This window comes from Carassius auratus, chromosome 31 (assembly GCF_003368295.1).
Source record: "Carassius auratus strain Wakin chromosome 31, ASM336829v1, whole genome shotgun sequence".
Classification (NCBI taxonomy): Eukaryota; Metazoa; Chordata; class Actinopteri; order Cypriniformes; family Cyprinidae; genus Carassius; species Carassius auratus.
The window spans coordinates 22,052,769-22,074,067 of record NC_039273.1 but is presented as its reverse complement, the minus strand read 5'-3'; the positions used below and the strand labels follow the sequence as shown (position 1 = coordinate 22,074,067).

The 21,299-nt window shown below is 38.0% G+C and overlaps 1 protein-coding gene across 3 annotated transcripts in view; it reads right to left on the bottom strand.

Moving 5' to 3' along the window:
- Nucleotides 1-2,140: 2,140 nt before the first annotated feature.
- Nucleotides 2,141-21,299, bottom strand: part of xirp2a (xin actin binding repeat containing 2a) — a 48,827-nt gene continuing 29,668 nt past the window's right edge. The window contains exons 2-10 of one of the 3 annotated variants that reach the window (XM_026214235.1): nt 20,678-20,774; nt 15,297-15,427; nt 14,323-14,457; nt 14,017-14,082; nt 13,828-13,894; nt 13,617-13,720; nt 3,279-12,372; nt 2,681-2,814; nt 2,141-2,421 (exon numbers count right to left, since the gene is read on the bottom strand). In XM_026214235.1, the coding sequence (XP_026070020.1) occupies nt 2,720-2,814; nt 3,279-12,372; nt 13,617-13,720; nt 13,828-13,894; nt 14,017-14,082; nt 14,323-14,457; nt 15,297-15,427; nt 20,678-20,774 (9,789 nt within the window). In that variant the 3' untranslated portion in view covers nt 2,141-2,421; nt 2,681-2,719. Of the gene's footprint in view, nt 2,422-2,680; nt 2,815-3,278; nt 12,373-13,616; nt 13,721-13,827; nt 13,895-14,016; nt 14,086-14,322; nt 14,458-15,296; nt 15,428-18,395; nt 18,549-20,677; nt 20,775-21,299 lie in introns of those variants that run through there. The other 2 variants (XM_026214234.1, XM_026214236.1) reach the window with 2 other exon arrangements.

Here is a 21,299-nt window from a genome sequence, read left to right as displayed (position 1 = left end):
GATTGATTGATTGGTCTTGATTCTGATCTGCATCATCTGCCATTTTTACAACGTTAGTGTGAGGGAGTAATCCCATTACTCATCACAAATGTATTAGAGTACATATACTTATTCAAAAACAAAGTAGCCAAAAAGATATTCAAGTACAATGACTAATTACATTTACTCAAACACTTTAAACCACCGAAACCTTGCAACAGTAACTAATGATGACTAATTATAAAGTGTTATCTGAAAAAATTCGCTTCAGCATTTTTTATTTAGTTGACCACTGAATTATGGGTTAGCTTTCAACTCATTTACAAATTAATTTTACATAATGTTTTTTTGGCTATACATGGATCGTATATTTATAAATACAGAACATGATGCTGATGAAACACAAAAGATAATACTCATTATTCCAGAAATATGTTTTTATTAATTGTCAATGCAGTAGCAGTATAATAGAAACAATTCATTCTAACCAACTTAAGACAGTCAATCTGTCGAAAATTCTATCAAACAAAAACAGAAATCATAACCCCCTATGCATGATCAATAAAGAAATTAAAAGAATATCTGCAAACAGGCATTGGAAAACAGACACAGGCAAAGATACATAAATTCTGAATTAAATGTTTACAGCAAAAAAGAAAAAACACAATTTTCGTATTTCCCCAATTTATCTTGCACGCCAGGTGCTTTAAATAAAGCTTTTTAAAAGGTTCAGGTTGTGGTTAAATGTGCTGTCTGCAGCAAGCTGAGTATAAAATACAATATGAGCATGCTAACATTCATCTCTCCATGAACAGAGCTTTGATACTGCTCTAAAGGATGTTAACAGAAGCTTTGATTGTGTATAAATTAGTCTATGGCAGATTAAATTGTGTTAATTATCATTTTTTTCTTCAATCATCATCATAATATCGGTTCTGTTTAATTTGATCCTCTGCGGACAAGAAGTCATTTTCATGCTGCCAGAGGCTGCTGGCTTCACTCAGCAGTCCAGCATCTTTGGTGTCATTTTTATCGAGTGGATTCTTCCTCATTTCTGCCTCAGTGTTTTGGCCCATCTCCCCTGTTGATTCTATTCCAAAATCCAAAAGCTCATCCAACTGAGATGAAGCTGATTCTTTGCTATAAATGTCATCCTTAAATTCAGGAAACAAATTCGAATTGTCATCAAAACCTGCACATGTGTCATCTAGGAAACATGAGGCACTAATATTTGGGTTGTCATCTGTCTCAGTACAAACCAATGTTTTGGTAGTGGGCTGTTCTTTTTCTGACTCTTTAATGTCATGTGAGTTTTTGGCACGTGATAAGACAGAGCTGTCTCCTTGAAGTTGTTGGAAAATGTCAGAATCTCTCATCACACTGTTGATTTCTTTTTTAAATGGATCCTGAGCAGTAAGTGGCCCTGAAGAGAAGTCCAGCAGCTTTGGTTCTTCTTTAATTTCATTCATTCCTGTCAAACTAGCCTTGTTGTGCAATATTAGGTTACTGTTGTTATTATTGTTGTTTGCCCTACCATTGGCTGTTTGGCCATTTGGTATTTCACCATCTATCACTGTTTCCTCTTCTCCCTCATTTACTTCACTTTGCAGTTTTTCACTTTCCTTAGTACCATTTTCATCCGTATTATTTGCATTGACACTCTCCTCATCAATCTTAGATCCTTCTACAGCTGCATTCTCTAACTCATCCTCTTTTTGACAATATATCTCACTTCCTTCTTTTGTCTCGGTTGCTTGAGTTGTCTCATTATTTCTCTGCTCTGTGGTCTGCTGGCTTTTGCTGGAGGGCTCAATGGCTTTGCCTACTTCACTGGCGTCCTGTCCCTCCTCAGCTGTTTCAGGTTCTGGTGCTGGTTGCTCTGTCTCTTGAGTTATTTTAGCATCTGTAGATGATTTTTCTGGCATATTTATGGGTGACATAAGCCCTCCACCATTTTCTATGGGGACGTTTTCTGCTGAGTTTCCACTTGTAATTGCAGTTTGCCTCTTATTTACCGCTGGTTCATTATTTTCTTTACCCGAGAGTTCTGATTCAACTTGAGGGGGCCAGGCAGGTTTGACTACCTTTATTTCATCCTCCAAATTAAACAACTTTTTTGGAGAATCGCTGAGGGGTGGCCATACCACTGCCATTTTATTTGCTGGCTTCTTAATTTCATCATTCATCTTTCCTTGAATCATCCTCTCTATGGTCTTGGGGTAATTTTCTTGTGGGCTCTGAGTTACTTTGACATTAAAATCAACAAGAGGGTTGTTTTTTGTGTAAGTTGTCTCTGACGAGTTGTTCAGATTCTTTGTACTCCAAAGTTCTTTGTGGGGCCTTTCTCCAAATCCTTCATCATAGTTGCCTTTAGACTTGAAAAGTTGTTTGTAGTGTGGCTTGCAGTACATTCGTCCATGGAGAGAAGCATAATTTCCAAGACTGAAGCAGAGATACACACAAGTGTGAGAAATCAGTCATGCACAAATATCAGTTTTGAATCTGATAAAAACTAGATTGTTCTGTAGTGTATTCTGTCATTACAGCAAAAACAGCTCACATACTCATAACTCCCCAATCAAATAAGCTTCTGAACCTGCATGGAATCATGTTGCATATCAACTTTTTTCCTTCTTGTTCCTTGCATTTACACATTAAAATGTTGAAAACATCTTGGATTAGTGTAAAAAGAAGCACTTACCTTAGCTGGTTGCTGCAGTGGGCACATCTAAAACAGCTTTTATGGAAGTTTTGCTTGTCTGCTATGAGCGACTCCATGGGATACACCCTCTTCCGACATACCCGACACAGTTCGGACTCTGGCACCCGTATTTTCTGTCAGAGAAAGAGACTAGCATCAGAAAATGCTTTTAAATCAGTCAGCACAGACCCTCATGGACAGGCACCAGACAGTTCCATTATACTTTTATGAGCAGAGATTGGAGTTTTTAAAATTTGTTAGTATACTGCAGTTGTTAGAATTAAAACATTTAAGCACCACATGCATTTAGGGAGGTGCAATACAAATGCAAAATCTGGACCTCAGCACAGTCTCATTACATATAAATGCCATTATGTCAAATATTCAGTCAATAATCACAAAATAATATCAATATTCACTTTGACTGTGATATCTGGTTTAGCAGCAATCAATTATGAACACAAAACGATCAAAATAAAAATACAGACAGAAGGAATTCCTAAAGCATCACTATTTGTCAAATGCAAACACACCATCACTGTTTTAGTCATCACTCTGCACTCTTGTTAACCTTTCCATGCTCATCAGATAGTTTTACCGGTGACAACAGTCTGGTGCTGGTGGGAAACAGTCTGTGATCTGTGCTGCTCAGACACAGTGAAGCCCAGATTTTTGAAGACATTTTCACTCTCTGCCCATGTCTGCTGGAAGTTCTTTAGTAACTCCTCTGCTGAGGCCTCCGGTGGAACATCCAGGACAGGAACATTCCCTCTTACTACATCTGCATAAGTTGGTGGATCACCACGGGTTGTCACACTCCGAGACTGGGAGGTTGTTTCAGACTTTGAACCTATTACAGTGTTTCCAAACTCATCTACAGTGGAGAAGTGTTCTTTCACAGATTTAGTTTGAGAGAATCCTTCAGGTGCTTCCTCTTGTTTCTCAAGATTCTTTCTCTCTTCCCTTAGGTACTGATGGGCTTGCTCACCCATTTCAAAGACAGTTTTGAGGGCTTTAACATCAAAACTGGGTATGTCCTCCACCAAATATGTCTTCTTCTCAGGTTCAACATCTTCTGTGTCACTTCCAAGTCTTTCAGTAATCACAACAGGCTCCTTCCGAACATAAACTTTAGTCTGGGGTGTCTCAAATTTGTTAACAAGCCTTGACAGGTCAACCCTGGGCAAGTCCTCTAACATTTTCTCATGGGAATCAGTCGTTTTTGGGATCTCTGGCTCATTACCTTCTGTGTCTGGTTCAAGACGGTCTGGGATGTCAATAGGATCTTTGCGTACATATGTACGACTGACCTCTGCTTTCTGAGCCTCTTCAAAGAACTCACGCTTGTCTTTTACAGTCATCGTGGAGTCTCCATGGACATCTGTGACATCTATCAGGGATGATTCCATTTTATGAGTCTCAACCGTAATCTCTGAACAGCTGGATGAGCGAGACCCTTCCAAATCTGTTTGGGCCTTTATCATGTACTCTGGTAAAGGCATGGGTGGTGGAGTCATGCCTTGTGATAATTTGGCTGTGGTATCTCTTAGTTTAGCTAGCTTCTCAGAGCGACTCATTGTAGGGGAAGGTGTGGATTGGTTCGGACGTGTTGGTGTTTCAGACCAGCGAGATGGAGGTGTTGGTGTGGTGCCCGACCTGTAAGAGGGAGGGGGTGATGGTGTCACTCTCAAGGGAGAGTCTGTCCTCTTGGCGGACTCAATACAGATGAATGTAGGGGACGGTGTCCGCATTCTTAGCTCAGGTGGCATTTTAAGCTCTGATATCTTTGATTCACTCTGGCACTCTGTCTTCTTCTCCTCCACTACTTTCTTTCGAGTCTCTATTTTTGCTGAGCCAATAGTAATCTTAGATATTTTCTGTGTGGCTCCACCTACTATTTTTTTCTCCTGTGATGACTCACTTTTTGCCATCTCTGAAACAGACAAATTTCCCTCTAAAAAATTTAGTTTAGCCAGGGCAAGGTTCTGCACATAGATTATGACCTCTCTCATTTTTTGCTTGTTGTTCTGAGTACGACTTAAATCAGCCTTCTCTTCAGAACCAACTAGCCAATCAGGAATGACACTCAGCATTGTCTGTAATGACTTTGGATTCAGTTTTGCAGGAGCTCCTTCGCACTCCTTAATATAACTCAACAATTTTTGAAGCTCTTCACATTTTTGTGCATAACTTTCAGTTGTCATTGGTGCACTCTTTTCAGATTCTGCTGCTTTTGTAATCACTGTTTTGTTCTGCTCCTCTTTCTGCATTGACTGTTTTATGGCCTCCTCTCTGCTTGGAGGCCGCAGTGGAGGCTTTACCTGCTTCTTGATCTGGAATTTACTTTTTTGTTGAGTGCTCTGTTGTTGAACTGTGCTCTGAATGACCATCTTCTCTTCATGAATCTGGACATGTTCCTCTCTCACTGCTTGATGGGACTGAATGACAGATGTCTGCCCTTGTCCTTTATGTACCTCTGTTGATATTGCTGGTTGTATTTGATGTATCTCAACTGATGGTCTTGGTGCCACAGGTGGCGGCTGCTTAACTGATGTTTCTCTTTGCTTCTTTAACTGAACCTCCATTTTGATGTCTTGCTTGGTTTGTCTCATTTCCTCCTTTTTCTCAACTTTCACTTCAGCACTGGTGGATTTTTGGATGCCCTCCTGACCCATGCATATTTGAGATACATATTTTTTTCCTGTTTCTGTGACTGCTTGCTCAGTGCTGGTTGTTTGTTTGTCCTTTCCCTCTTCTTGGTTCTCTGGCTTCTCTACCTTAGGCACCTTAAATGTTTTCACCTTAAAGCTAGGGGTCACTTTTGGGATCTTTGTGGTCTGTGAAGGAACCTTCTTGACTTCTTGAGTCACACAAGTCTCTATGATCTTGATCTCTTCTGCTTTAGCAGATGCAGTTATCTGATTTTGAGTATTTTGTGTGGCCTGGAGGCTCTCTTGTTTTACAGATTGAGCTTTTGTTTTCTCAACTTGCTCTGCAACAGAGAGTGGATGAACTGCATGGGCTGGATGGCTTTTAATTTCTAAGGCAGCAGTGGTAGATGCTTGCTTTTTATCTAATACACTGCTAGATAATTCTGTGGTTGTTTTCTTACCAACTTTTTGAAATGATGGTTTACTTATCTGCAAATTTGCAGCTGGCTTTTGCTTTGGTGGAGTCTGTGGACTTTTTGGAGGGGCACGTTTTTCTGCTGTTTCTTTTGGAATCATGGCTGGCTTCTCTTTAGCCTCTGGTTCTTTAGATATTTCTTGCTGTGTCTTAACAGTAATTTGAGGCTGTTCAGCTTTCTGTGTGCTCAACTCTGCTTCAACCTTCATTTCACTGACATTAAATGGTTTAGTAGATGGGGGTGAGGTTGGAGTAGTTTCTTCCTTGTTCTCTTCAGCCTCCTCTCTTTGTTTGCGATATCTCTCCTCTGCAAGCATGAGTGGTGTTTTGAATTTACTTGCGGGTCTTGGTTTTTGAGCAGAAAGTTCAGGGGGAGGTGGAAGTTTCATTGTGGGAACAACTACCTTTTTAGGGCGTGGTGGTTCCTCAGTTGCTGGTTGTAGCACAGGCATTGCTGATGACATTTTGGTAATATTTGGAGCTGGAGGTTCAATCGTTTGAACCAATCCCTTTTGCTTGTTGATGTTCTCTTCTATATCTGTAACCGTGGTTATGTTTGATGCAATAGTTTCACTTTGCTTTGCAATTGATGGGGGAGGTGGAGTTGGTGGAATAGGTGCCGTTTGTTTTTTCTGCCATTTAAATGTTTTGGGCTGTGGTTGCTTTGGAGGCTCAGGTTTGGGCACCTTAAATAAAGTTCGGCCTTTTGGCTTTTCAGGTTGGGCAACAGAGCTGAGTTCCTGTTGAGATGGAGGTGGAGGGAGGAAGTCTTGGGGTGGAGGAGGTGGTGGAAAGAATTCTGTGTCTGACTCCATTAAAGGGGGTGGAGGTGGTGGAGGAGGAAGGTCACTGTCCTGTCTCATGACCAGAGGAGGGTGTGGTAAAAGGGCTGGCTGGACATCACTTTCTGCCACAGGTGAGGGAGGAGGCGGCAGAGAGAGCTCTGATTCAGAGGGGGGTGGAGGAGAACTTGGAGGTGGTGGAAAGTGAATCTCTGGCTGTGGTTTCACTTTTTTTATCATTCCTTTGGGATTGAGATTGCGGTTCAGGCTCTTAACATTTTTTTCTGATTTAACATTTTTGATGTTCTGGTTCTGGATTACAGTGGTTTGTTCTGTTGTCACAGTCATCTGAACCTGTGTGGCTGACTTTGTCTCCTCAGTTTGCTTCATGCTAATATTAGTTTGTGATGCCTCCATTGATGCACTTGTTGCTGAACACACAGCGTCAATTTCAGATTTCTTCACACTAGTTTGACCTCCAACATTCTTTTTCTTTATTAGCACTGTACTAGGTGTGTTCTGTTTTTGTTTGATATGTTGTTCCTTGACATTTATCTTTTGAGAGCTTTGAGAGGACTCTTGTGAACGAACAGCTGTTGTCATTTGTTTAGTAGTAGAATGATGTTCCTCAGAAGAAGTCTGAGTTTCTGAAGATTTGATCTGATCAGATGTTATTTGTGTGCTGCCCTGCTGCATGTTTCTCACTGGAGGTGGATTTGTTGGCTTTTCCTCAGTTTTAGCTCCAGCTGGGCATTCACGGGCTGCTTGCTGAGGGGGAACTGGATTCTTAATGAGAGCTTTAGCTTTCTTGTGAGGATTCATTTTTGATTTGTGTCTTGATTGCTCCTTCTTGTTCATCAGGGATTTAATTGTGCCCTGAACATCTCCCTTAATCACCTCTTCTTTCTCAATTTGCCCGTGCTCCTGCTCATAAAGTGATTTGATAGAGGATTTTATGTTGCCCTCTGTGCTTGGCCTCCTCTGCATATGTGGGGATGAGGTTGGCTCCATGAAAAGCTGAATTGTACCTTTCACATCACCCTGTTCACTTACTTGGTGCTGGAACACCCTCTTTTCAGTTGAAGCCTCTTGAAGACTAAGGAGAGCAGTCTGAATGTCACCTTTAACAATCTCCTCTTTCTCAACCTCTTTCACCACCTGCTTTGCCTCCTCCAGGGATTTCAAGGTACCTCTAATATCCCCTGGGACCACATCTTCAATTATTACCTCAGTCTTTGCAGATGATGATTTTTCAAGAGATTCTAATGCACCCTTGATGTTTCCAGGGACAATTTCAGGCTTGTCTATTTCTTTCAGTTGGTTTTGAGCCTCCTCAAGGGACCTAAGTGTTGTGCAGATATCTCCTTTGACTATCTCTTCTTTTTCTATGACAACACTTTGGTTTACAGCTTGTGCGAGAGAGTCAAGAGCTGCTCTCAAGTCTCCCTTTACTATTTCAACTTTCTGCATATTATGTAGGGATAATACAGGTTCCATCATAAACACCTGTACTGTGTTATTTACATCACCAGGTACAATGTCATCTTCAGTAACAGTTCGTCCTATAGTTTGCTGGCTGTTTCTTAAAATCTGTTTAGTTTGTTCTACATCACCTCCAATAATCTTTTCTTTCACTATTTCGTCAACAATTTCATCAGTCTCCACCTGAAGTTGCCTGAGGTAGTCCATTGCCCCAGACTCAATACACGTAGAATAAAAACTGACATTTCCTCTCTCTGCTTCTCCAACAGTTATCTTAGATGACAAGTCCTTTGCATCAGCACTACCCAGTAGCCGATGTAGTGTTCCACGAATATTTCCTCTAACTATATCCTCTTTCTCAACATTGCTCTCACTTTCTTTATTGAGGAGTGAGTATATGGTCATTTTCACATCTCCTTTCTCATCTTCTTGAATCAGAATTCCACGTTTGGAAGATCCTTCTTGCTTCAGCAAGTTATTAATTGCCTCTTGGATATCTCCTCTGATAATTTGCTCTTTCTCAACATTATCACTCTTATTCTGATTAAAGAGCTGTTGGACAGTTGAGTTTATATTTCCTCTTTCCTCCCTGTCTATGGTGATTGCCCTCTCTTTTGTCTCACGTCTGTTAAGAAGGTTCATCATAATGTTGTTCAGGTCTCCATGTATTACCTCTTCTCTCTGGATCTCTGGAGTGTCCTGGTTTAGAAGTTTGTATTTAGCCATTCTGACATCTCCAATCTCATCTGCCTCAATTAGAATACCTTGTGATTCAACCATTTTCTGAGTATACAGCTCTTCTAGGGTTGCCTTGATGCTCTTACCAACAATCTCTTTTCTCTCCACACTGCTCTCATTGAAATCGGTTAGGGGGGTGGTTTCAAACAACCATGTCGTTGTTTTAACATCGGCTTTTGGAATTTCTTCATGAGAAATTACAGTATCTGTTTCATCAACTTCCTTAATGCGATCAAGTGGTTCCTTTTCAAAGAGCCACACGGACTGCTTAACATCACCTTTTACCACTTCTTCGCGTGTCACCTTTTCCATCTCATCATACTCCGAACCTTCACCACGGATCTTGTCAATAGTACGTGTTTCAAACATCCATGTGGAGCTCCTCACGTTACCTCTTTGAATCTCACTGACACTAACGGTTTTCACATATTTCTTTGATAGGTCATCCATTTCAAAATGCTGTTTGTTTGTTTTCACATCCCCCCCTTGGATGTCAGCTACTGTTTTAACAGCAACTTTCATATCCTCTGCAATCTCATCTAGAGGCTGAGTTTCAAACCTCCACCTGGCCGTGCTGACATCTCCTTTTTGGATGTCTTCTTCTGTAACAGCTTTGATGACATACACCTCTTCTGTGTCTCTTATTGAGTCAAGGGGCTTTGTCTCAAACAACCATCTTGCCCCAACCACATCTCCTCGCAGAATCTCTTCTTTTGTGACTGTAGTAACCTCATGATAGTGTCCTTCTTTGTCCCTGATAGCATACAGTGGTTGGGTCTCAAACATCATGGTGTAGTTTTTTACATCCCCTTTCTCAATCTCCTTGTGTATGATGCTTTGAAGTTTGCTGATCTCAGTATCAGATGCCTCCTCCTGAATCGTATCTAATGAGTATGTCTCAAAAATGAAACGACCTTTATCAACATTACCTCCCTGAATATCTGTTACTGTGCGTGTCTCCTTCAATTCTTCAGAATTTTCCCTGATGGAATCAATTGGTTGGTTTTCAAACATCCAGGTACAGTTCACCACATTTCCTTTCTGAATTTCCTCTGCTTGACAGCATTTAAGTTTCTGCATGGTCTCCTCAGATGTAGAAGTCATGATATCAGATGACTGATTCTCAAAGATGTACTTCATTCGTGATACATCTCCAGAGTGAATGTCAATCTCAGTGACTCGCTTAAAGCTACCGTGATCCTTGTCGTCAGTGATGTTTTCTAGGTTTTCAGTCTCAAATAGGAAACGCACTAGACGTACATCTTTACCTTTTACATCATTTTGCTTTACTGTGCAAGTTTTCAGGATTGTCTCGGACTCATCCTTGATGCTGTCAAGAGTCTGAGTCTCAAAAAGCCATGTACAGGTTTTAACATCTCCTTTCTGGATGTCAGTGGTGTCCTCAGTCTTTGTCTCTACTTTCTCATACAAGACATCCATTGGCTGGGTTTCAAACAACCATCTGCATGTTTTAACATCACCTCTTTGGATCTCAATGCTCTCATTTTTCTTGTTGTCCTCTTCTTCTAAGTTGAAGTATTTAATGCCGTCAAGAGGCTGAGTTTCAAAAAGCCATTTAGCAGTTTTGACATCACCTGATTGGATTTCTTCTTTAGATATTCCTTTGATTATCTGGAACTTAGTGATGCTCTCATCAAACTGATCAATGGGACAAGTTTCAAACATCCACTTGCAGCTTCTCACATCTCCTTTTACAACTTCCTCTCTGCGCACGGTTTTAACTTCATGGTAGTGTCCTGAGCTGTCTTGTACAGCATACAAGGGTGTTGACTCAAATAATACTTTATTTGTTTTTACTGAGCCACTGGTGACACCCTCCACTTGTATTTTTTGTGCATCTGTACATTTGCTCAGGTCCATGGTCTCAAATATTTCCTTGTAATTTGTGACATCACCCTTTTCAAGGTCCTCTAAATTAATAGTGCGTGTGATCTCTTTCTTCTCCTCTCTGATCTGCTCAAGAGGTTTGCTTTCAAACAACCACCTCTGGTGTCTCACATCGCCTTTCTCTTCTTCTGATGCTAGCACCTTTTGTAGCTTGCCAACTTCTGGAAACTCTTTCAGATTCTCCATGGGCACTGTTTCAAACAAATGCCTAGCAGAAGTAACATCACCACCTATAATGTCTTCTGGCTCCGTTGGTCTTGCATTGGTATTATCTTTAAGGTTATCCATTGGCTGTGTTTCAAAGATCTTGCAGTGTCTCCTCACATCGGCACCTAAGATCTCCTCCTTCTGAATCTTTGTGCTATCCCATTCTTCCTCTTTGATTTGATCGAGTGTCTTTGTCTCAAACAGCCATCTTCCTCTGTTCACCTCACCCTGGTAATTTTCCTCCATGGAGACTCCACAGATTAATTTTACTTTGCTTGGATCCTTGCTGATCAGGTCCAGAGGCTGAGTTTCAAAGAGCCATCGTGATGTCCTGACATCACCTTTCTCGGTTTCTTCGCGTCGCACCTTGGTAATCTCCAGCATCTCTCCAGAGTCACCGCGGATGACACACATGGGTTGTGTTTCGAACATCTTGGTTGTTTTCTTAACTTCACCCTTGACTTCTTCTAGCTCTGATTTCAGCTGCAGGAAGTGACTTTCATCGATAGTCTCAGTGTGTCCAAGTGTGTCCAGGTGCTGTGTTTCAAACAAGTACCTAGCAGTTTTCACATCACCCCCAGCAATGTCTTTAGTATACATCACCTGTGTCTCTTGCTCATCCTCTTGGTAAATTCTGTTGAGTGAGTCCAGCGGTTGTGTCTCAAACAGCCATGTTGCAGTCTGGACATCTCCCCTGGCTAGATCTCGTTTTCCACTGTGCTCTGCTGAGTCCGTTTTTTCTGTACCTAGAGCATCCATGGGCTGTGTTTCAAACACCCATGCAGTGTACTTCACATCTTTTCCAGCGATGATTTCTTGTTGGGCTATGTTCTTTCCCTCATCCTCATCTGGTGTGCCATCTTTAATGGAATCTAGGGGCTTGTTCTCAAACATCCAGCGCATTGACTGCACCTCGCCTCTCAGGATCTCATCCCACTCCAAATACTCTCTCTCCGGACTTATGCACTTGCCAGGACTGGTACTTCCACTGTTTTCAAAAACATAGCGTGCTTGCTGAATGTCTCTGCTCACCTCCTCATCACTGTCCACATAAGTTTGCTCGGTGTCGGTTACTTCAGTTAAGAAGTCACACTCCAGGTTTTTACGCACTTCCGGGTGAATGTGCTTGTAGAGACGCTTAAGTTCATAGAGGTTCCTCTGCTTTGAGTACTGCTCTTTATTGACAGCATATTTGGCTGAAGTAGGTGCATCTGTTGGCTTCGGGGAAGGACAACGTTCTGGGACTTGGGAATTAATTTGAAACTGATGTGTGCCAGATACTGGTGTTGAGAAATGCTCCACGGCCTCATATTGTGAGGAAGCCACAGAGGAGGTAGAGGCCTCTTGCATTGTTTTAGTGACGGACGTGGTCTCATAGCTACCTGTGGCAGTAGTCTTTGAAGAAACATTTACTGGGGCCCAAGGAAACTGGTTGTAATCAAGATCAATCTTTGTTGGTATAGATGAAAAAACAAGCATAATCTTTTATCAATACATCATCTTGTGCATAAAATATATTGTACTTTTATTTTTATGTATAAGCAGGGAAAATGATTGATAGAAAGAAATATGCTTGAATGGGATAATCAGTGTAGAAAAGTTGATTTATGCTCAATTACATACAGGTGTTTTATACAGGTTACATTTTGGTGTTTCTTCAAATATGGGCACTTTTGGCCCTGTGGACTTAAAAAACATTTTTTACACTCTTATTCAAATTTATTTTTTATTCATGTGCGAACAGTGGAGATATGCATCGCAGAAGAGTTCTGTTATTTATTTGTGTCATTTCCACCACATCTCAAATTATTTATTGTTTAACATGATTCTGAAAATAACGTTTTAAACATTTGTTTCATATCTTGCATTATGTCTTGTGCATTTTTTACATGCTTTTTACATAATTTTTAGCTTAATTTTTCACTTTATGATATATATTATGAGATATATTTCTTATATTAAATTTCATAGTTGAGCACCTAGATATGGATGGTAGGTAATTTTAAATAAATCAATTCAATTATAAAAATGAAAAACAGATACAAATTTAATTATAGAAAACGGCACGCAAAATATGTCAAAATTAAAAATGGAATGATTTTATTTTCTCTTTGACAATGCATTGTGCATGTCAAATTGGAAAAGAAAAATGCAGTTAGTGATTTGATATTTAATTTTCACTGCAATCTCGGGGCAAGACAAAATTCCAGCCAAATTTCCTGGTTTTCATAGACATCCCTGCTAGCATGGAAATTGGTATAAAAGCAATTTTCACCTCAAAGTTATTTACCAAACTTTATATTTTAATTTGAACTTTTTCACTATTATTGAGTGTGCATTAATAAAAAGTTTTGTAAAAACTGTATTTGCATTTTTTTTCTTTCACGTTAAACTTTTCATTTTAATATTGGAAGTCTTGCCTCGAGATTGCAGTTAAAATGAAATATCAAATAACCAACTGCATTTTATTTTTCAATTTCCCATGGATGATGCATTGTCACAGTAAAAAAAAAATTATATGAAAATTAAATCGTTTCATTTTAAATTTTGGCAAATATTTTGCATGCCGTATTCTATAATGAAATTGTTGATCTGTTTTTCATTTTTATAATTAAATTGATTAAATTTGAATCTTTTTTTTAAACTGCAGATAAAACATATTACTGTCTTGGTCAGTATACATCATTTTTTACCTTGATATGTTTGGGTGGAGTGGCCTCCTCAATACTTTTTTCATGCTGCTGTTTCAGGACTTGAGTAGAAATTTTTGGCAAATTCTGTTCTCCAATTACCAGCACTTTAACAGGTAAAAATATGGAATGAAAGTGAGAACAAAAATAAATTATGAGGTAATTTGTTATAAAAAAAAAAAAGAAAAAAAAGAAAGCTGCTTTTGACCAGTACCTTTCTCATCATAATGATCCCCAAAACTTGAGGCAACACTCTGATGAACATTCTGGTCCAGGAAAACCTAACATGAAATAACACTTTATAAAAAAGAATGTCTTCCAACAAAATAGGTTTTAGTAATCTTTATTGAGTAAATTACGACAGATTTTTTTACTGGGCATCGCAGATCTTATGTGGGTATACCTGGGCATTTGAGGTACTGCTTTCTTTAACACTGCTTCGTACCGTCACCTCTGATGAACTCACTACCTGCTATCAAGACAGAGAACACCTGTTGTCAGACAAACATACACAATATGCAACTTACAGTAGTATGTTAGTATGATATAATTCAAAGTGTAGCACTGCTCAGTGCCTTGTGGTATGATAGTTTGTCATGTTTATTGCATTAACAAATAGTGGATTCCGCAGCATTGCAAACTGTACTGTATTAAGTTTTTGTGGAATCGAGTTAGTATTGTGGGTCGCTTTTGTATTCAGCTGCAGTACCTGTCTCTGTTGTTGGTGGTATTGTGTAACAGTGCTTTGGGATGCAGAAGAGGAACTGAACTCTTGGCTTTCAAACTGTTTCTTGACACTGGCCAGTCCCCCTGGCAGAGAGCACGGCTCAGAGCTGTCCATGACCTTAAAATACAAAATAAAATGGTAATGCACATTCATAAATATACATACGGTATACATGAGACATGGGATTCTCCTCTAGGGGGCACTACACGGTTAAAAAAACCAAACAAAGTCTTTGATTTGCTCTTTTACTCAGAACCAAATACACAGTATCTTTTGATAAGTCATATCAGTATTCATTATTTTTAATCCTTTAGTATTAATATTCTAAATTTCCCAATAGAAAATAAAAAAATATGCAAGTCTGAGAACCTTCAAGTCTACAAATTGGCGTCATTACGGAAGGATGATTATCATTACTATAACCAGAAATATAAAACAACTTCAACTTATTTCAGTTGCCAAGGCAATATTTTGACATTACAAAACAACAAAAATATAATGAAAATGACAACAACACACAATAATATTTCTAAAACTTATATCAATGTATATCATTAACAATGAAAAAGCCCTATAAAAACTAAGCATCCGACAAAATGTACTTCCATGGTTGTAACTTGTTGATATACAAGCACAAATTGTTTAGAACACTGTGTAATCCTCATTCAGTAACTGCCATCTCAAATTATTTAATGCACCCAAAATGTCCACATGGGATCACTAAAGTGCAAATCGATTTAATGTGTAATTTAAGCATCTATTATGCATTACACAGTCATTAAGTACTGCATGCTTATATGGGCTGAAATGTTTTTTTTTTTAATTTAGCAAATATTAAATAGGAGGTGGAAGGCCTTAGACAAGAAGTAAGAAATATGTGCCTCTTTTTGCTTCACTACAGGTAATATGATAGTGTGGGCTAGCGTATGTTCATGCATGTCCGTGCTGGTAAATACCACAGATGGGCTTCTCTCTTCCTTGGTAGTGGCAGCTTGGTATAAGGCCAGTCTCTGCTTGAGAGGCACAGTCTCAACCTCACCGTCAGCTGGTCTCTCTTTAGACGATGAAACACCTGCACTGCCCGCAGCTGAAATCCACACAGAGACACAGTCAGGTCGCAGGGTGTGCATCATTAAACCTGAAACTGTTCCATAAATAAATGCATTTCTTCAACCTGACTCAGGTCTCTTTATTGGTTCATGGGAAATTAATGTTAGATTAGAGATCACATCATCTGTCATATTTTCAAGAGTAAATTTAGCCAGACAAAGTCAAACTGACAACAGGGATAGATTGTGACAGCTAATGCTGACTCTCTCTCTGTGTCTCCCAGTCTATAGATGGCTCTAAAGACAAGATGACAAATGATGTCATAAAGCATGCACGTCGTTTTCATCAATCACTATTTTCAAAGTTGGATCACCCAAGCCAACACCACTACCAGCTCTGGTAAGGGTTGAACACATATAAGGTAATTTACATACATTACATGGGCGTTATGAGGATGCAACATATAATTTTACCATATCTGTCAGTAACAATATAAGAGTTTCTTTTTTAATGTATTAGTATTATCAATAATAAAATGATTGTGATAATATATTTACATTTAAAACACTTTTTATAACGTCAAGAATTTAATAACACTGTTACATATCATTATTAGCAAAAAATTTAGCTTAAAACTTTTTTTTAACATCATCTTATTGGTCACTGGCGGATTATCAGCCATAACATGTATAATTATAATGGCTTATCAAATAATTATTGGCTTATCAGTATTAGCCAGAAATGAAGTGGCTGATGTAAAAAGTTGTTTTATAATGACAATGTAATTATTGTACTATGATTAATACTATAATAATTATCTAGGTAATACTATGGAAACTTGTTTTGACTAAGGAATAAAAAAATAATTTTAGATATTAATTTTAATCTATCAACTGAATTTTTTCTTGCAATTCAGAGTTTATATCTCACAGTTCACAACTAACCTCAGAATTGTGAGGGCAAAATTGCAGTTGCCTTTTTTATTTTTTATTCAGTGGTGAAAAAAAATAAAATAATATATATATATATATATATATATATATATATATATATATATATATATATATATATATATATATATATATATATATATATATATATGTAAACTCAAAATTTAGAAATTTTTACTACATGGCTGAAACGAGCTTCAGTAGCATGAATTCCAAGTGCTTTAGTATTAAATGTTTGTTAAATAACTTTAAAGACATTACTATGAAAACAAAATAAACATAAAACTATATGATTCAAAATAAAATAGCAAAACATTATTGTCAGACGCATGCTACAGTAGCTTTTTGAATAATTGCACATTTAAAATTCTTCATTGATTAAACATTTGAATTCGGTCCATCACTCACAAAGATAAGAGCCTATGGAGGATGCACTGCAATGCTATTCACTGATGATTTCAAGCCAGATCTCTGTACTGTGTCATACACCCACATTGCTTTTCTTGCATCAGTAAAGCATGACCATATCACCATGTGACCAAGATATGTTCCCTGAACCGTTAATTTTAGCAGAGCAGTTATTCAGAGCATGCCAGTGTAAAACTAGCCCAGCTATGAGAGGGATAGAGATGATTCACATCCAGAATAAGCAGGCTTTAGTAGCTGTTGAACAGAAACTATATACCTGAGGGCATCTGACACTTTTCAAACACACAGACAAGGGAATGTGGAGACAGAGGGATCACACACTCGTTTGTCATGATGAGAAGAGAAAGACATCAGCAGGCAAGAGGGATGATGAACATTCCAGAAAACCTCCAAGTATCTAGAACCGCAGGGGTTTGGCGGCTTTCTAGACTATTGTCCAATACCATGACGTGAAGTAACCACAGCAATTAAAGAAGACTTATTTAAATCAAGGCAGTTAGATTCATATTTCAGAGGGAGAAAGAGTATGAGGTGCCCAGGAAGAGTGATGTGCTAAAATACAAAACCATAGCAATCTTTAAACCAGTCACTTGCCTATCATTCAGATTTCTGCTTCTCTAATAACATTATCTGCCACAGTTCTGACGTTTTATGTCACTAATGACTAACAAAAATAGGAAGTAGTGTATATTGATTGTTTTATTTCATTTATTTGTTATTTGGATAAATTACTGCTCTGGTTTTGGTTTACTTTGTCAGTATTAGCAGTATTAGACATCTGCTAAATGTGTGATTAATCTGTGTAAGCATTATGTCAGCAGGCCTGTAATATTCTAGACTAGTCTATGGAATGCAGCAGTAGCTTACAGGCTAAATGCAGAAAGCCCGGTCTTTGGGACTCTATTCTAAGACACTCATGGACCTAACCAACATTTATTACACTCACTGCCACACAGCAACCACAATGCACATTAGATGAGTTCACATGTCTGTCTGACTCATCTCATTTTCAAGTTTTCTTCACATTGTCCTTATAATCGTTCATACAACTTTTAATTCTTGGAACCAACTGCTACTACTCACTTCAACTGTAGCGCATTGTCATTGTTAAATGAAAAGCATAATACGTTTTGAATAACTAAAACCTAAAACTTGAGAGTTATTGTCTGGCTGAAATAGCCAAGTAAACAACTGGTGTTGGAAAATCTGAAAGTCTTTGGTTTAACAAAAGAACTCTTTCTGTTTATATAAATAATACTCATCAATATTCATTTTGCTTAACTCCATTAGGAAGTAACAATATGCCATGTGTCCCCTTCATGCAATCTTAATGAGCACTCCTGAACACGTGCGCATAGACCACTGGCCTTTTGCACTTTAATACTGCAAATGTATAAAGTTAACCTATTTTATAATTTTAATAAAAAAAGGCTCAGAATCAATGTTTTATGAGATTATTATTAAATAATGAGTTAATGAGTAGCACTGATTACTATAATTCTTCATCAAACTGGTTAAATTATAAGCCACGCATTTTCCAAATAAAACTTCCTCTCCAGTGATATAGTAAAGAAGAACAACAGACATCTGAAACATCAGAAACCACTTCCATTGAAGCGCACTCACCTACAGAGGTCTGAAGTTTCCTCTATATTCTTCAATGTTGCTATAGTGTCACCTGGACAATCAAGATCCCACCTGGAGATCCCTATCCCACCCAGCGTCCTTGTGTAAAAGTGTGAGTGTATGTTTGGAGACCAGCTCCAGTCTACTGTCCGGTTCACCTCTGAGTCATGGAAGGCAGGGACAGCTGGTTGTATTTCAGAGGTCCCAACATTACCCTCCTCCTCTTTAAAAGACTGCCAGTCTGCTAGGCCTTTTTTTAGATAAGCTGCTCAGCATGCCCTTAACCTGAAGTCACAGACAGACAGAATGACAGACAGACACTGAGGGGGCGAGGCACCCTTCTGTCTGAGAGATTTTAGGGTCATTCATCCTTGGCTTTAATAAATTTTAAAAAAGTTAGCATCTTTTTAAATAATTAAAAGAATAGTTACCCAAAAAAGAAGATTCAGTCATTACCCTCATGGAGTAATATTTGGTAAAATCACCACGTAAGTCTTTTTCATACAGTGACAGTTTATAGTGACCACAGCTCCACAAATCACACAAAAATACATAAATGTATCATAAAAATAGTCCATACATTGCGTTTGCTATATTCCAAGTCTTTGAAGTAATCAGCTTTGTGTGAGGAACAGCTCTAAAACGTGACTATTAATCTCAATAAATACTGATTTATAAATAAATAATATAAATAATGGATTATATTCCAGTCTGTTCATTATAGAAAGCTATGGTGTAGCTTTAGAAGACTTGTAGCACAGAAGTCATATGGTCTACCTCGGTGGTGCCTATTATGTTTTTGTAACTAAACAGACATGGAAACTGCTTGTCTGGAAAATTCTTCAAAATGTTTTCCTTTTGTGTTGCATGGAAAAAACAACATACAGACCTGGAACAATACGAGGGTGAATAAATAAGGATAAACACAATTTTCAACAGAAATTTCTCCATTTAAAGAGGAGGTGACAGCTACTACAAAGCTCTAATTAATATAAAGCACTTCCAGAAAGATCTTACATTTGTTTGTATGTGTTGGCGTAAGAGTCAGAAATAAGTCAGGACTTCAGTTTTATTTATTAGTTTGAGTTATTTAGTCAAATTAAACTAAATAAAAATAAGAAAGGTTTTTTTTTTTATATATATATATTTTACTTTATTTACATGTTTATCTTATCATAAGTGACAAATTAACCATATTTATTATAAGCAACACATTTTTATGTTTTAATTTTATTTTTATAATTGTTTTTTATAGTTTAATTTTATTAATTTATTTTTGTTTATGCTTATTTTTTGTTTCAGTAAACTCATAACCCTGATATGATGTCCCTTTCATTTTAACAGCCATAATTCTTTAGATGAAATTGAATGCTTTTTTTGTTGTAAAAAATATTCTCTTATAAAATGTCAAAATTTAGGTAGCTAGCTTTGGCCCTTAAAAAAGTAAATACTAAAAGTTAAGAGAAAAAAAAAGTGAGGAGACATATCAAATTTCCTCTAATTCTCCTGGACGGCATTAAAGCCATGCATCACATGATGTCAGACACAAACACTCAAGAGAATGCAACACACTTGAGCGATGAACATCAACATATCCAGTGAAGGAGGATATGCATGTGTGAATGTATGTTTATTTGTGTGGACTGGTCGTATACAAGGTTGTCTATTTAAAAGACGAGCTGATAGCCCGATTTAAAGAATGAAAGAGGGATATCCAAAGACAGACACACACAGACACTGACCATACACAAATCAACTCACCTGTCAAAACACACCTATTAAATTACACAGGCCCCCCACTAGCATACGATTGCCACTGCATATATTTAAAAACGGGTTAAAGCATTGTAAAGTCAGGTTTGGGTCTAATAGGGGTACTTTTAAGACTATATCTGATTAAACTCAAAAAGTCAGAAACAAGTGCATGCCTTACGAACAAGTTTGCAGCAGAAACCTCATGTACATACAGTACACATATACACACACATGCACGAACACTAAAGCTGAAGTCTGTCATCACAGTTGTCATCATGCTAGACAGCAATGTGTGGAGTCTTTAATCATGTCACCTTTACACACACACACACACACTGACTTTCCACAAACGTGTAAATCATGTGAAAAAATGAAGAGATTGCAAACAGTACAGTTTCAAATTTCCTGAATCAGTCTTTAAATAGCCCAACATAAACATCTTTATGGTGAATAACAAACTTACGGTGTTTTCAATTGAATCGAAACTGTTACTGTATTAGAAGTATTATAAGCCAAAAGATACTCACATCCACCAAAGTTTGAGTCCTGATTCGACATCTTTTCTCCTACACCGCTATATTTCTCTGCAACTCTCCCACTTGATGAAAATGAACTATTCGCTTCCTAGAGAGATAGAAAAAAAGGTAAGAGAAAGAGAGAGAGAGAGAGAGAGAGAGAGAGAGAGAGAGAGAGAGAGTGGTTAGAGAACACTTTCTAGTCTGTTTCATTTGCATTCGGCAGTTCCACGAGACCTCGAACCAAAGTTTGGAAATAGAGACTGTATTACATTAACCACACGTGCGTGTTTGTTTTGTCTATTTATCATTACCAGTATATCAACAAGACCCAGTTTTGTGTTATATAAGCTAAAGTTCACCTGAAGCTTGAAAGCTGTCAACAAGTCTAAAGTAATCCCCTTGAAAGAGAAACATAAAGGGGGAGGATGCTGAAAACACTGAAATAAACGGCCAACAATTTACATACAAAAAAATGAATGTATTTATAAAATTTAAGTTTATTTTCAGTATGGATGTATTTTGAATATTACTTTCATTAGACATGCGACAAAAGCAAACATATTCTGCCATAACACATTAAACACATAAAAAAATACAATCAACATAAAATACAATCAACAGTGCATAAGTT